The sequence below is a fragment of the Lissotriton vulgaris genome, chromosome 5 (genome assembly GCF_964263255.1).
Source record: "Lissotriton vulgaris chromosome 5, aLisVul1.2, whole genome shotgun sequence".
Lineage (NCBI taxonomy): Eukaryota > Metazoa > Chordata > Amphibia > Caudata > Salamandridae > Lissotriton > Lissotriton vulgaris.
This window is the reverse complement of record NC_141693.1, coordinates 568,728,419-568,745,736: the sequence shown is the minus strand read 5'-3', so window position 1 is coordinate 568,745,736 and position 17,318 is coordinate 568,728,419. Positions and strand designations below refer to the sequence as shown.

General features: G+C 52.6%; 1 protein-coding gene across 2 annotated transcripts in view; it reads right to left on the bottom strand.

Moving 5' to 3' along the window:
* The window catches only part of WAPL (WAPL cohesin release factor), a 1,140,053-nt gene that overhangs the window by 413,071 nt on the left and 709,664 nt on the right, over positions 1–17,318 (bottom strand). For both annotated transcript variants that reach the window (XM_086922027.1, XM_086922028.1), the window contains exon 13: positions 12,669–12,844. In XM_086922027.1, the coding sequence (XP_086778153.1) occupies positions 12,669–12,844 (176 nt within the window). The remainder of the gene's footprint in view (positions 1–12,668; positions 12,845–17,318) is intronic.

Below are 17,318 nucleotides of genomic sequence, written 5' to 3'. Positions count from 1 at the left end.
GAGAGATACTGACCTCTACCTCTTCCCGGAAAAGAAGAAAACTTCTTTTGTTGCAAATTTGTCTGCAATTTGGCCATGTCCGTGTCTGATTTTATCAACTGCAGGGAGTCATTCACGTGCTTGCAAAATAGGTATTTGCCGAACGGCATAACTAGCACCTTAGCCTGAACCTCTAGGTGGAATGCTTTAGCTTTTAGCCATCCCTGCCATCTCAACACCACTGCTCCCGCCAACTGCCTGCAGGCGAAAGATAAAACGTCCAGAGCCACATCAATAATCTCAGAAGAGGCTCTCACCCTTTAACACAACATCTTTTGCCTCCTTGTCCACAGGAAGATATTTCACCAAGATAGAGATGCCGGACCACATTTGTCTGTCATTGCGTTGGAGCCTCTGATGGGAGTGGCTGCCAACGCAGAAAACCTTTTGCCAATATTGTCCAGCCAGCGCCCTTCCTTGTCCGGTGGAGCTGCATATGGTGAGGTAAGAATTTTAGATCTTCTTTCAGAGGCCTGCATGATAAATTAGTCAGGCAGATGATGGCCAATAAGGCACGGAGGAGAGACTTAAGGGGCCCTGTATTTTTGTCCCGTTTTGGAACAACCGCCGGAATAGAGGCTGGCGTCATTCACTGCAGGCCCTCTTGCCATAAGTAATCCACAATGGTAATGTCATGGGTGGAACTCCTTAACCCCTTCCATGCTGATGACGGAATCGCTCCGTCATCAGCTACAGTTGAGCTGTGCTGATGACGGAGCGGTTCCGTCATGGCCCGGCCGCCGCGCCTGCGCGGCGCTGATTTCGCGCCTGCGCGGGCGTTCTAAAGAGCGGGGCGGGTCATGACGGAACCGCTCCGTCACCAGCACAGCTCAACTGTAGCTGGTGACGGAGCGGTTCTGTCACCAGCATGCGGCGGCCGCGCGGCCGCCCCGCCCCTTTAGCGCTGCGGCGGAATAGCCGCCGCAGCGAAGGGGTTAAAAGCCTTAAAATCATAACACAAACTCTTTCTGCTTGGCAGGCATAGGGAGATCAAAGCGCTTTGACGCACTCTAGGTGGTCATGAAAACCGCCAATAACTGCAGGTTGAGAGTCCTTTGTAGGCAGAGTAGGTGAGGGCGGAGTAGGCTCCACGTAATCGTCCAATTCATCATGGGCATCCGGGTCCAACCGCAGCTCCCCTTCTAGCTGTTGGTCGTCACGGTTGTGTACCTGAACAGATATTCCCAAAGGTGGTGGTATATTTCTGCTTTTTGATAGCGTAGGCGCGGTCTGCGGTGCAGAAATGACAACAGGTACGTCCTGTGTAGGTGGTGGCTGCTTAGTAGAGTTAGCCTCATGAAAACATTTGTAATAATCACTGAGCATCATACGTAGGTCTGTAACAAACAAAATAGGAATGTTTACGGATGGCTCTGGACTATATTGCCACTCATCCTACTCTTCTTCGTATGGATAGTGCTTTTGAGATGCATCTGAGCATTGAGCATTGGGACACCCTGCATCAGAGAAGGAATATTCACCCACTAGATATGTAGATGGGTCATCCAGTGCCTCATCCTCCTTTCAGTCCTGGCACTTGACTGAGCTGCGGGGGGCTATATGCAATGACATACGGAGCATTATCCTCGGATTCCTGGAAATCCAAGAGACGAGTAGAAGGCAATTGATAACTTTTTGAGAAGTCCTGCAGAAGAGAATGGAATCACCCTTGGGAGAGCAATAACTTTTTCCCTCGTCAACCGGCTTGCCAACGCTATCGTCGACAGTAGAACTGACTGCAGCGCCTAAAGATAATGCTCGTTGATGGTGTAGTAACAAGCTGGATCATCAACAGTGAAGTCCTCGTCGATGGAGATACCACCACTTCAGTCTTTGACAACACAGTAGCCGCCATCGTCTTGACCATCGAAGTAGTAGAAGGTGCACTTGATCCTGTGGAGACAGAGGTCATTGAGTGCTTCGTCGATGGGCAGATTTTTCTTGATGAAGAATCCCTGAAGGGAGTATAAGGCGCAGATGTTGGTACAGTGACAGCTCTTTGCTGTGAAGAGGACAAAGGGTGGTCTTTTTAGCCCTCTTTTCTTTAGGTCTTTCCTTACTCTGAAATCGAGACTTTTTCAGATCTCTATGCAAAAGTGAAGATCCTTCTTCCTTTCTTTTCTTGGAGGAGGTATGGGGCTTCTCCTCAACTTCAGAGTCCAGGTCCTTAGCAGCCTTCTTCCTTTGCAGCCAGAGAAACAGCCTACCCTCAAAGTCTGAGGGTTTTTGTGGAGAAAGCACAACAGTACATGCTTTCTCTGGGCTTGTGGTCTGGATACAGGCAATAAAGGCACTCTTTATGTGGGTCCTAAGAATAAAGTCCGGACTTTTTACAAATCTTGCATGGCCTAAACAACCCTGTTTAAAACTTGGATTTTATGAAAATAAACAGGCGCACACACTCCCGAACTGTACCTCAGTTGAAGAGATGAGTCAAAGGGATGAGCTGGAAGTTCAAAAGGGTAAAAATAAAAACACTACCTGAGCGGAGCTCAGGGACACAGTAGGAAAGTAGGATCTGCATTTATGGTTAGCCCCATTTTTTGCTTGATGTGATACTGTTTCTGACTAGTCTGACTGGGATCCTGGCAATCAGGACCCCAGTCTCAGATTCCTTCCCTAAATTGGTATGGTAAATACTTGGGCGCATCCCAGATTGGACACTGGTGTACACTTATCAGTCCCTAGTATATGGTACTAAGGTACCCAGGGCATAGATACACCAGGGATTTCCCATGGGCTGGAGCATATATTATGCCACCCATGGGGGACCACTCAATTTGTAACTACAGGCCTGCCATTGCAGCCCGTGTAAGCTGGTGCTAGCACTACTTACAAAAGATAGAGGTTTTCCTATATCGAAGGTTACTGGACTTAAAACCTATAAGTCACCCCTAAAGCAGGCCTTTCAAACCTGAAGGCAGGGTGCTCGGTGTGAAGTGTGATGGTGCCACTGCATGAGCAAGACACCCCTACAGCATACATTGTCCATTCTCCCGGGTTGTCAGACAGCCATGTAACATATAGAGGGGAACCGCAGCATAACTCAATCACCATCTCGAAACTGGCTGTAACAAACCCTATCATATTTTGTATCAAACATGTTGGAATCATACCTCCACACCGTAAACGGTGTGCAAGGTATGATTACATACACTGTAAATCTCCTCTGGGAGGTCCTTAGTGGTCCCAGTATTAGTCTTCTAGACCTAGACAGCACAACATGGCTGCGGCCGACTAGAGAGACGATTCTGTTCTCCTGCTGCTGAGCCAAGCTCGAGCAGGAAAAGGCAGAATAGGTATCCTGTCACAGGGAGGTGTGACCACCTCCCAGACAGGGTTTAGTGCATTTGGGCTGGGTGTCAGTGCTTGACAGCGCAACTCAGTCTGCTTGATGGCACACTTGGTGCCCTCCTTGCATAGTCCAGTTCAAACCAGCTCAGGAAGCCATTGGCTCTCGCTCTGGCGCGAAACTGGACAACGGACATGGGAGTATCCTCCCCACTCTCCAACCCCTCCCCAGGGAGGGAACACTAAATCATCCCAATCCTTTCTTTATGGTACTTAAGGGCTTACCTGAGGGTGGGTCCCTAGATTCATCGTGGGACAAAATTCAATTCAAGACACCACTTCTTCAACAGTCTGGGCACTGTGGACACCGCTCTGGTCCTCATGGCTGCAACTGGGAAGACTCCTGCTGCTCTTGCTCTTGCCATCCTGCTCGTCTGCTGCAACATCCGTACCTGTGCATCATACAGAAACGTTCCAAGGTCTGTAGGCATCCAGGACACCTGAAGGAATCTCCCTTGAAGTTAAAGAGTCACTTCCTTGCATATGCAGGCACTGCAACTACGCTGACCGGTCTGCTGATCCTGGGCTCCCACGGTCTCCGAAAGGCTCAGCAAACAGGTGGTGGTTCTTCACATCACTCAAGGCCTACCCTATCCTCTCACCAAGTTTGAGGCCAGTATCCCTCATCTGGGCTGCGGGAACCGAACCCCTGTGGACCGAGTCGACTTGCAGTTGCAAAGGCTTGTTGGCTTCCTTACACCAAGAGCTTCGGGATCCAAGTAGCCCCAACTTCAAGCATCTCCAGTGACCAAGATCTTCGTCCTCACCACATCACTTGCACTGTGGGCCTACATCTTTGGTGTGCTGCTCAATGTATTCTTGCGACTCCAGTAACTCGGGCCCGTGGGACATCTTGAGGTTCATCTTTTAATCCTGTGGGATCCCCTGATTACTCGAGGCCTGCCCCGACTATCCCGTGTGTGGTGAGTTACCTGGACCTTGATGGTCCCAACGCTGCACCTTCCTCGCTTTCCACGTTGTTTGCTGTTGCCAAGGCTTGTTGGTGCTCCAGACGGACTACGGCCCTTCAACTCTCGACATCAGACATGGGACAGCTTGTGCACGGCTCCTGGTCTTCCACAGCATCTCCTGGTCCTCACAGCTGCAGCTCCGAGGTTACCGTCATCTCCCCAGCAGCACTCATCAGCAGGCATTCGTCTTACGTGCCTCCTGGTCCTTACTAAGTGGCATAGACTGTCCCTCTGTTTGCAGAATCCACCTTCGGGTTCAAACTGACAATTTCACCTTCCTCAACATCGACATCTTCCTGAGGTCCTCCATTGGCTCAGACAGTGGTTTCCGACACCGTTTCACACCTATGCACCAGGCTTCCTTGGTGTAGGTATCCTGGTTACTAGGGTATCCACGGTGGGGTGGGCTCTTCAACCTTCTGTCTTTCATAGGGTTTCTTGAGGGTCCTTTTTTACAATTGCAACTGTGACTTACTGATTAACTTGCATTGGTCCTGCAGTCATGCTCCCACTCTGAACACTGCCTCCATGGGGATCCTGGTTACTTACCTTGGGGGGGTTCCTTGAGTCCCCGACACTTCTAAGTTTTCTTGGTAAAGTCTTGACCTTGATTTGGTCTCCCCCTGGCGACCACAGTGTGCATTCCGTACTACTTACCTGTTTCTACTGTAAAGTATTGTGTGCATTGTGTATATCTCGGGCTAGGAGATCTCTGCATGTGTTAGTGTCTTATAATAAATACATATTTTTATAAATACACTGTGTGGTTCTTTTCACTTAATGCACAAGTTACTAATTGTGTAACGATATAACTGTAAGAGACATTAGTTGGTGATAGATTCCTTACCTTCGAATATCCCCAGGCGTCAGACTGGATCTGGAAAATTTTGGGTAGCAATACCCAGGTGCGCCAGCAGGCGTCGTCCGCGGTGCCGCGTCTGTCGTCGGCAGTGCTGGAATGACGTCGTCTGAGTACTTCGACGCCGCCCATGCGCGCTGACGTAAGTTCTGATACACAGCTTTTCCGCGCCAGATACGCAGAGCCATGATAGAATCAACACTGGTGCCATGAAACTAGGGCCCTGAAAGGGGATGACCTTAACCCTAAATATCGGTTCGCAGAGCAGGGAGGATGGGTGGGTCGGTAAAGAATCTATCACTAACTAATGTCTCTTACAGATATATCGTTACACAAGTAGTAACTTGTGCATCTGAAAGAGACACGTTAGTGATAGATTCCTTACCTTAGAATAGATACCCCAGCAATTCCAACCCCGGTGGTTGGTCTGCGAACCAATAATCACACCAGACAGTCCTGGAGGACAGAACGGCCAAAGAAGCCATCCCTCTGGACTTGGCTGTCCAGGCAATAATGTTATGCAAACGTGTGCAGCGAGGCCCACGTAGCTGCCTGGCAAATATCCTGCAAGGGCACTCCTCGGCCCAGGGCAGTGGTAGTCGCAGTGGCCCAGGTAGCCCCACAGGGGGTTCCTTCTTTGCCAAGGAGTAACACGCCTGGATACACAAGATGATCCACCGCGAGATGGTTTGCTTGTGCACTGCCTTTCCCTTCTTAGCTCCCACGTAAGCAACAAAGTTGGTCATCCACCCGGAACTGGCGTGTGCGATACAGATAGTAAGAGAGCGCACGTTTTGGGTCCAGACGGTGGAGCCTCTCTTCGTCTTCGAGGGATGCGGAGGCGGAAAGAAGGTGGGCAAGGTAATGGACTGCCCGATGTGGAAGGCCGTGACAATCTTGGGCAAGAACAAAGGTCTCGCCCGTAACACAACCTTGTCCGGATTACCAGAGAGGAAAGGAGGTGTAGAAGAAAGAGCCTGGAGCTCACTCAATCTCCTGGCAGAGGTGATGGCAACCAGGAAAGCAGTCTTCAAGGTAAGAAGACGGAGAGGACAGTTATGGAGCGGCTCAATGGGAGCACACATTAGGTAGGTAAGTATCACGAAAGGAACAGGAGGGAACATGTGTGTGATGCCCTTCAAAAACATATTTACAATCGTGGACTTGAACAAAGAAGGCTGATCAGGAAGCCTCAAGAAGGCGGAAAGGGCAGAAAGGTAGCCCTTGATAGTGCCCAGAGCAGAGCCCTGCTGGGCAAGAGAAAGAAGGAAGAGAACCTCAGAAAGGGGTGCAAAGAGTGGATCCACAGCCTTTGCTGTGCACCATGCCACAAATCTGTTCCACCTGCCGTCGTATACTGACTTGGTGGAGGGACGCATGGCTGCCAGAATGACATTACAGACTTTGGGAAGCAAGTCAAATGGCCTCAACTGTCGCCGCTCAATCTCCAAGCTTGTAGGTGGAGACTGGACAGGTTCGGGTGGAGGACCGTCCCCTGCTGCTGCGACAGAAGGTCCTCCCGAAGAGGCAGACGAATCGGGGGGTCGACTGACATGCTGAGTAGCTCGGGATACCAGAGTCTTCGTGCCCAGTCCGGAGCCACAAGGATAACCTGGGCCTGGTCGCGCCTTATCTTCAGCACTCTGGGCAGAAGTGGTATAGGCAGAAAGGCGTACAATAGACCGCAACTCCACTCGCGACGAAAAGCGTCTCAGAGAGTGCTGACTTGGAAACTCCAACGCGCAGAACTGAGGACATTGCGCGGTCTCTTCTGTGGCGAATAGATCTAACCAAGGCTCTCCCCACTGCTGAAAGAGTCCTTGCGCCACGTCAGAGTTCAGACGCCATTCGTGATCCATCATGCACCGACGGCTGGGTTTGTCCCCCCTGGCGTTCAGGGAACCTGCCAGGTGTTGAACCACCAGGGTCATGCCCTGATGTTCCAGCCATTGCCTGAGGCGCAGAGCCTCCTGGCATAGGGTCCACGAACACCCCCCCCGCCCTGTTTGTTGCAGTACCACATGGCGGTGGTGTTGTCCGTGAACACCTGCACTACACTCCCCCGGATAGAGGGGAGGAATGCCTTCAGTGCAAGTCGGATCGCCCGCAGCTCTAGAAGGTTGATGTGGAACTGGGACTCCGCCGGAGACCAGAGACCTCTGATCTCCGCCTCTCCCATGTGGCCCCCCATCCCAGGAGGGACGCATCTGTCACAACTACGTGCTCCTGGTGGGGTAGGGAGAGGGATCTGCCACTGACCCAATCGCTGTCCGTGAGCCACCACTGCAGCTGTTTTGCGGTGCCCTCCGAGATCAATACATGGCCGGACAAGTTGCCCTGATGCTGGGCCCACTGAAACTTCAGCTCCCACTGCAGAGCCCGCATCCGCCACCGGGCGTGATGCACCAGAAGGATGCAGGAGGCCATCAGCCCCAGAAGCCGCAGCGTCAACCTGACCGAGACCCGGGATAAAGGCTGAAAGATCGGAATCAGAGCCTGAAAATCCCGACACCGCTGTTTGGGTGGATAAACCACAAACTGCGCCGAGTCCAGAACCGCTCCGATGAAAAGGAGCTTCTGAGAGGGGCACAGGTGGGACTTCGGCACGTTGATGGAAAACCCTTGCAGATGCAGGAGATCGGCCGTAGTCTGGAGGTGGCTGACGATTGTCTGGGGAGAGCCCGCCTTAAACAACCAGTCGTCGAGGTAGGGGAAGACTGAAACCCCTAACCTGCGCAGATGGGCTGCGACCACCGCCATCACTTTGGTGAACACCCGTGGGCCGAAGGGGAGCACAGTAAATTGAAAGTGCTCGTGGCCTACCGTGAACCCGAGGTAACGCCGGTGGGCCGGCAGGACGGGGATGTGAAAATAGGTGTCCTGCAAGTCCAACGCTACCATCCAGTCTCCTGGGTCCAGAGCAGCTAAGACCTGAGCCAGAGTCAGCATCTTGAACTTCTCCTTCCGGAGGAAGCCGGTGACGTTCCGCAGATCCAAGATAGGGCGCAGGCCCCCTTTTTTCCTTCTTGGGTACCAGAAAGTAGTGGGAGTAACAACCACAACCTACTTCTGGCCCTGGAATGCGCTCAATGGCCGCTTTGGCCAAGAGGGCCGTGACTTCCTCTTGCAGAAGTTACAAGTGATCCCCTGACACGCAGTGGAATTGCAGTAGCATGGCTGGAGGGGTCGCCTCGAAGGGGAGGGAGTAGCCCCTTTGGACGATTTGCAGCACCCACCTGTCCGACGTGACGGTGCGCCAGTGGAAGAGGTGATGGTGAACCCTGCCTTCACTGGCGTCACATGGGCCTGAAAGCAGGGACTAGGAGGGTTTTGAGGCAGGTCCTGCGGGGGAAGGTGTGGACTGGCCGCGCCGTTGTCATCGAATGCCGCCACGGCGGTTTCCACGGCCGCCACCGCGCTGTTGGACATTCTGGGGTGCGTGGCTGGCAGCACGTGTGGGGGAGCCCCTACCTTGGCCACAAAAGGAGCGAAAGGCACTAGTTTGCTGGCGAGGGGCCGAGAGGCCCAAGGACTTGGCCGTAGCCCTGGAGTCCTTAAATCGCTCAAGCGCATGGTCTGCCTTGTTGCCAAAGAGGCGACTGCCATCAAACGGCATGTCCAGAAGAGTGGCCTGGACAACGGCGGAAAAGTTGGCGGACCTCAATCAGGCGTGGCGTCGAACCGCCACTGTCGTTGCCAAAGCCCTGCCCAGTGAGTACGTGGTATCCAGCCCACACCGGATGGAATACAGCGTTGCATCTCGACCCTCCGCAAGGGTTAGGGTGAGTTTTGCCCGGACCTCCTCCGGACATTGTGGCAGCACGTCCGCAACCGCGTCCCACAGGGTGTGGGTATAGCGGTACAAGAGGCATGTGGTATTAACAGACCGCAGTCCCAAACTGAGGGACGAGAACACCTTCTTCCCGAACTGCTCATACCTCTTGGATTCCAGATTGGGCTGAGCCGTCGGGTATGAGGTCTGGGAAGTGGAGGCCTGGATTACCAGGCTCACTGGGGTGGGGTGGGTGGACAAAAAGCAAGGGTCGCCCGGGGCCGGGCGGTAGTATCTGGCCACGTTCCTATCCACAGGCAGACCTGTGGCGGACTTGGACCAGGTGCCCACAAGAACGCCACGCAAGGCCTCATTAAACGGCAGCAGAGGCTCACTGGAGCTTGCCTGCGGTTTAAGGACCTCTGTGAGGAGGTTAGTCCTCACGGCCACGACAGGGAGCTCAAGGTTTAAGGCCTTGGCTGCCCGTGTCAACACTACACTATAAGCAGCCCCCTCCTCCGTAGCGGAGGGGAGACAAATCCAGTGTCTGGCGAAGTGTCAATGCCACTGGCCTCCCCAAGCTCATATGTCCAGTCCTGTGGTGACTGGCACTCCCGTGCCAGAGGGTCCTCATACCCCTCCCAATCACCCTTGTTACCCATCTCCTGTAGTATAGGTTCAACAGATGGGTCCTGTTCATGGAAATAGAAATCTCCAAAAGCAGTCTGTAGCGGTGCCCATCGGCGCCGCTCCGGCGCCAGAACCGGACCGGGGGTAGGATCGGGGACATCGCCCATAGCAGGCGCCGGGGGCGTTACCCCTAGGGCTGGCGTCAGCGATGTTGTGAGGTCGACCGGAAGCAGATCCAGAGAGGGCCTGCGGCGCCGGGAATAAAGTTGCCTGCGGCGCCGGGAATAAATTCGCCGGCGGCGCCGGGGCCGAAGCACCCGATGGCGTCGGAGCCGAAGCACCCGACCCGCTAGGCCCTCCAGCCGGGGCCGTTGGGCCCGGAGACGCCACGGAACCCGGCTGAGGAGGGAGGGACCTCAAGGCCATGAGGTACCGCTCGATCGCCTCAGGCGTCGCGTCTTGCCCAGGGACCCTATGGTGTGGGGCAGGCGGAGACGACTGCGACTCCGGCGGAGCCGCGTGGGTGGTGTCACCCGAACCCCCAGCCGCATCGTGCGAGCGTTGGGGTGGGTCGGAGGAACGATGTCTCTCCGACCTCTTATGCCTCTTACCTGAGGACTTGGATCCTGACGACCGATGACCACTCCCAGAGCTGCGAGGGCTCCGACCCCGCGACCTGTCCCTCGACCTCCCATGGGACCAGGACCAGAACCGGGTGCGCCGCGGGACGACTGCCGGAGCTAGAGTCGCTTTCGAGACTGCTCTCGCCTAGCCTTAGAGGTCAGGGGCCAGCAGTGGGAGCAGGTGCGGTCGTCGTGGTCGAGGCCTAAACACTTGAGGCACCGGCGATGGGGGTCGGTAACCAACATCAGTCGGTCGCACCTGGAACAGGGTTTGAACCCGGGCATCCCTACCGGCACCGTTGGAGTCGAAGACTCGAGTAGAGAGATGATCAAAACGGTCAAAAAGTTTAGTCAAAAAAGACTAAGGGGTGGAGCTTCTCCAGATCTGCGCTAGCTGGCGCGGAAAAAGAAGCACTGACGTCAGCGCGCATGGGCGGCGTCTAAGTACTCCGACGACGTAATTCCGGCGCTAACGACGCGGACGACGGACGCGGAGCCACGGACGACGCCTGCCGGCGCGCAGGGGTATTGCTACGCAAAATTTTCCGGATCCAGTCTGACGCCTGGGAATATTCTAAGGTAAGGAATCTATCACTAACGTGTCTCTTTCAGATGTTGCACGTCAAACCGTCAGGAGCTTGACAGATCGCTCCATCAAGGCCTACGGGTTCATGGCGCAACAATCTGAGCAGGCCTGCTGATCATGGTAGTGCTTAAGGCACTAAGAGCATAAAAGATGCAGGTCAGTCACTGACATCCGTCAGTTACAGGTTCAACAGGTCTTGAAGCCAGCCTTCCGGGATAACATCGATGCGACTCCAAGAAAAGATCTAAAAAATATTTCAACAAAAGTCAAAACATTTTAGTCAAAAAATGACTAAATGGTGGCTCTCTCCAGAACTGCGGTGAGTGGCATAGAAACAAAAGAATGACATCAGCATGCTGGGGTGGCATTTATATAGGCACTGCAAACATCACTTCCGGCGCGTACGACACCACACAGAGTCGATTGAAGCCACCTATCAGTGCACAGGGGTACTGCGCTCACCTAAATTTTCCAGATCCAGTCTCATTACTGGGAAGAGCTCTAAGGTAAAAAATCTATGCCTGAAGTCTCCATCAGCTTTAAAATACACACTTATAATAGAGAAAAATATCAGCCGATCCCATTGTATAATGCCTGATTTTCTTCTCCTATAATTATCGATACATATCACAATACACCTTAAAAGCAGCAGTCAAATGCATAGTTTTATTTTGAAAGGTAAACCTTTGTTTGATAGATCTTTCCTGGAAGGAATGCATATGCACTCAAACTGGCTTTCAAATATTTGTTGATGGGGAAAGCCATTTCCAATTCCTGCTTATACTACATCTGCCTGGTTCGACCCACCATAAATTCCCTATACTTCAAAGTGTCGCTTCCTTATACAAAGCTGTTTTGCAGCCCTCCTCTCTTGACACCATCTCAAGCTGGGATGCAACACGATCTGACAAGCTTGCTTACCTGGGATTATGTACAACAGGGTGCCTCTACACATTCAGCTGCGAGGTAGTGAGATACATTCCTTTGAAAATTAAATTGAGTATTATTGTTATATGAAGCTACAAATAAGTAATACAGTGCCTCAAGAATGTTATGCTCTGGAAGGAGTGCAACAGGAATTTAAAAAACAAACAAAACAAGTCAGACAATGCAACTAATCCATTCGGAGACAAAGGGAAGAGCTCCTGAAACATGCTGCTACATAATTACCTTACTCAACAATGGACAGATGTGGGTTGAATGACTGACCAGGTCTGTGATGAAAGTAAGACCGAAGGAGGAAACTATTGCAAACGGATATGAGAAATCAAGCCTTTATGTTGTACAGTCTACAAGTGGCCTATAAATGTAGGCAGTGCAGTTGAGGGTGGAATACTCATTTATTATCTTAAGAGCAGCATTAGGAATACGAGGCACAAAACTATAATATATTAACAAGAAAGTGCTCTTTTTGCCATTTCTTTCTACTGTTATATCGAACAAAAAGGCTGCACAAGAAGTTCTGTCTTTAGAAGGCCACACTGCAAAGGACATAAGTTACTTTGGATGCAACAAAATAGAAAAAGACCACTTCAACAATGCTTCTTATATCTGTGTGCAAATATCTGAGTGAGGTACGTATCCTGCTGAACGTCTACCACAACAACTTGATAGAAGAATGACAACAAATTCAGCAATGAAGTGAAATAATGCACAACTTTCACATAACATTTCCTGAAAACATGCAGCATGGCCAACTAGTATCAATGTGAGCAGAGGCGTTACCGGTTTCTGGAAATATAGCAACATTTCATAACTATGTGACATATTAAAAAGGTTAAAATAATTTCATTACACCATTTTCTCAAACCAAGAGTAGATAAAAAACAAGACTTACCATTATCATTAGTTAAATTAAGCAAAACTCCAATAATCGCCCTCATGCAGTCTTCCACAGCCTTGCCCACATGGTTAGTTACAGAAAACTGAGGCAGAGATTTGGTGTCTACACAGCAAATACTATCTTCAGCTCGGTTATATCGCTGGACAAACTGTTCACAATGCTGCAATGCTCTGTAGAGGGGGGAGAAAAAGCATATTATTCTTCAGGCTCTTGCCCAAATTATTAGCATAATGCTACTGGCTGACTTGAATAAGGAACAGAGTGTGTGGTATGCTAACATTTGCTAATAGAATATTATGGATCCAGAAACCATTTGTATCTCTGAATAGTAAATGTCGCCTCATTTGTTTTTCATTTTATGGGTTATATCCAGAATTTAAATTTTGCGTACATTGTGCCAAAGCGTTCGAGGTAGAACAGGAAACTAGATATATAGAAGTAGTAGTATAAATAGCGTAAATGAGAGACTTCTCGCCCTTCAAAATTTGGTAATTGCACTGAAATCAAAGTATATATGTTCTGTAGTAGGGGATCTCTGTGTATAGTCATAATCTAGTGAATAGTCCCGCCCATGTGCGTGGACCCCGGCAATCAAAAATAATCTCTTAAGTTGTCAAAATAATGCAGAAACTGCAAAGACACTTAGAGAATTTAAAGACAAATAATGCAGCCTATATCCACAGGCTACACTGTCCAGTACTTCAACTAGAAATTCCACCAAAAAAACACCACACATAAAACAGCCTGCAGTTTCTACCATAGAGAAACTTGCCTCCCCCAGTCAAAGACTCTGGAATGATAGAGAGGAAGGTAGGGACAGACAAGCCCCATAGGCTGCCATTATGTGGCTTAAATAGGATACTGTGCCTTTAAGAGAACTTTCCAGAACTTCTCCCAGTATCCCAGAATGCATAGCAGGTCCCTCTACTTTAAGTTCTTTTTTCCGGCTCCTGCTTAGAGGACCCTGGCATTGAGCTCTCCCTTTTTCAAGGGTTTATTGGAATTTTTTGACACTTTTGACTTTTAAAAGTGTTGCAGTTTTACTTGTTGGTGTTCTCTTCTCCCGTTTTGTGCTGTTTTTGGCGTTTTAGGGCTCTAAAATGCCTGGCCTTTTTGTTAAGTGCCCAGCATGTGAGAGGAAGAAGGCCAAGAGTGACCCCCATGATGTCTGCATCGTGTGCCTTCCAGAAGATCATGTCCGGGAGGATTGCGTCATCTGCCAGCAGCTTTCTGCTCAGACTCTGAGGGACAGATTGAAGATCAGGCTGGCTGGCCTGGAGGATAGGCGTCTGCGGGCTGCAGGTGGGTCTGGGCAGGCTGGGAAGGTTCCCTCTGCCTCTGCTGAGGCCCCTGGGGGGCTCCCCGGGGGCAGGAAGTCCAGCAAACGGTCCCATTCTCCGTCGACGTCGATTGCATCGACGACGACAAGAGGGATGACGGCGGCGTGCTTCCCTTCTCCCCGGGGCTCCGGGTCGAGACGGCGTGACGGCTCTACGTCGAAGGAGAAGCCACCGTCGACGTCATCGTCTTCGTCGATGTCGAGATCTTTTTATCGACGCCGAAGGCGGAGTGACGTGCATCGGCGCTCGCCGTCGAGGCGACACCGCCGCTCGACGTCGAGGGGCTCCTCGACGTCGAGAACATCAAGACTACAACGACGTTCGTCGTCGAAGGAACGCTCGACGTCGAGACGGCACCGTGCGACGTCGCGGAAGAGGAGGTCGACGTCGAGGAGCAGAGGGTCGACGTCGAGGAGGCGGCGATCGACGCCGGAGCCCAGGAGGCGTCGTTCTACGCCAGAGAAGCGTCGCTCTGCGTCCAGCAGACAGCGGTCAGCGTCTAGGAGTCGGTCACCCTCTCCTAAACGGCGCAGGAGGGATTCTAGTCCCAGAAGTCACGCTGCTTCCAGTGGAGGGCGCAAGAGGAAGCGGTCGCCCGCTGATGGGACTGGCTCTCCGCATCCTTCGCCTAAAGGGTCACCGGGCTCGGTGTACTCGGAAGTCTACACGCCATCTCGGCCCAGGACTCCGCCTCCTCCTCCTGTTCCTAAGGAGGACCCTTCACCCAAACCGCCACTGCCTTCAGGAGACCCTCTTCCACCTCCGGTCCCTCCGCATGGGCCCACCCCGCAGCCGAAGGTTCCTCCGCCGAGGTCCACTTCCCGGCGGTCCCTGCCTGTTCCTCCTAAGGGGACTCCAAAACCGAAACCTGGGGAGGAACCGACGAAACCCCGTGAGGAACCAAGGAAGACCCCTCCACGTAAACCGAAGGAGCGCCCACGGGCAGGCAGGTCTCGCTCTCGCTCCAGGAGGAAGGAGAGATCGCGAGGCAGATCATCCACGAGATCAAGACACCGCCGTAGGAGGCGCGAATCTCGCTCACATACGAGGTCCTCTGGGACCAGGGATTATTCCCCTACCCTATCGGGGTCACCGGACACGAGAGTGTCCCCGATAGATGACCTGGTGGCGTTTCAGGACGTCCTGTTGAGAGGCGCTGCGAAGTTGGGCATATCTCTGACGGTGCCCACTCCGAAGACGGTCATTTTCGAGACTCTACATCAAAAGCACCTGTCTCGTCCTCTCCTGCCTCTGGTGCCGGGCCTGGAAGAACCGGCTATGGCTCTGTTTCTCACCCCTGCGGTGACGAAGGCGGCTCCATCAAGATTACTAAAGAAGTACCGGGCTCCCGACTCGGATCCGGCCTTTTTGAGAGCGGAGCCTCCGCCTGACTGTCATCGTCACGGCGGCTCGCAAGCAGCATGCCACCACTCCTTCCTCCACGGTTCCCCCGGATAAGGAGTCAAGGTGGATTGATTCGGCGGGGAGAAAAGTCTGTGGAACTTCCGCTACCTCCATGAAAGCGGCGAGTGCCAGGGCTCTGTTGGGCCGATACGACCACGCCCTTTGGGACTCCCTCGAGCGCTTTGTGGAGCATCTACCTCGGGAGCAGCGTGAAGACTTCATGGAAGTGCTAAGTGAGGGGATGCTGGTGGCCAAACAGATAATCAGCGCGGCAGCGGACTCTTCCCTGTTGGCGGCGCACGGATTTTGCCACGGAGTCAACCAACGGCGCCACGCATGGCTCTGGCTTACGTCCCTGAAACCGGACGCACAGCAGAGGGTGGCCAATCTGCCGTTCTCCGGTGAGACCCTCTTCGGGAAGCATGCGGACGATGAAATGGCCCGCATGAAGGCGGAGGCCGAGACGCTGACGGCTGTGGGCCTGGAAAAGCCCAAAGAGACCAAGAACCAGTACCGCCCTTTCCAACGGCGGTTCGGCGGACAAGGCCGTGGACGGGGACAGGCTTCGGGACAATCGCAACAGCAACACCAGTTCCGTAAGCCGTTCCAGAAGCGCCAGAAGGGCAGGGGAGGCCAGCAGTCGGCTCCGGCGCCCAAGGGCCAGTCTGGGTCTAGGCCCTAGGAACCTACTTCCCCCGGATCTGTTACCCACTCCGGTAGGGGGAAGCATTCAATTTTTTCTGGCAGAGTGGAGAAAAATTACTCAGGACAAGTGGGTGCTGAATATTGTTTGCAATGGATACAGTCTTCGGTTCACCAGCCCTCCTCCAGCTATTCCCCCGGTCAGCTCGCGGTTTCAGCTGTGCGAGCTTCAGGCGGAAGCGGATATCCTGTTGAGGAAAAGGGCGATAGAGGACGTACCTCTGTCTCAGAGAGGAAGAGGTCTGTACTCCCGGTTCTTTCTGGTTCGCAAGAAGGACAAGAACGAGTTCAGGCCCATTCTGGATTTGCGACAGGCAAACAAATGGATTCGCAGAGAAAAGTTTTGCATGCTGTCGTTGCATCAGATTTACCCTCAGTTGCAACAGGGAGACTGGCTATGCGCCATAGACCTACAGGAGGCTTACTTCCATGTGCCCATTGCACACAAACACAGGAAGTTCCTGCGGTTCCAAGTCGGCACCAATCACTATCAATACACAGTACTCCCGTTCGGACTGAAGTCTGCACCGAGGACGTTCTCGAAGTGCATGGCAGTGGTAGCGGCACACCTGAGGAAGAACAAGGTGTTAGTCTACCCGTACTTGGACGATTGGTTGATCAAGGCATCCTCCTTCTCGGAAGCGCGAGCACACTTCCAGAAGACGTGCGTTCTCTTGAACAAGCTGGGGCTGCACATCAACATGGCCAAGTCTGTCCCGACTCCGGTCCAATGCATACAGTACTTGGGAGCCTCCATCAATACGCTGTCAGCAAGCGTGTCTCCTTCGGAAGAGCGACGATTATCACTCCTTCGGAAGGCTCAGGCTCTTATGACGACTCCATCTACAACAGTGAGGACGGTGTCTTCTCTACTGGGATCGATGGCCTCTTGTATCTTCCTGACGCCACACGCACGGCTGCACATGAGACCGCTGCAGGAGTGCTTGGAGGACCAGTGGGATCAGAGGAAAGGATCTTGGGACGACAAGATTCGCCTGTCACTGCATGCTCTTCAGTCTCTGAAGTGGTGGTGTTCGGCGGAGAATCTCCTCAGAGGGGTTCCCTTTCACAAGGACATTCCCGCGCAGACTGTCGTGACGGATGCGTCTCTTCTGGGATGGGGAGCGCACTCCGGGACTCTACAGATTCAAGGCACGTGGTCACCGATGGAGGCCACGTATCACATCAATTTCCTGGA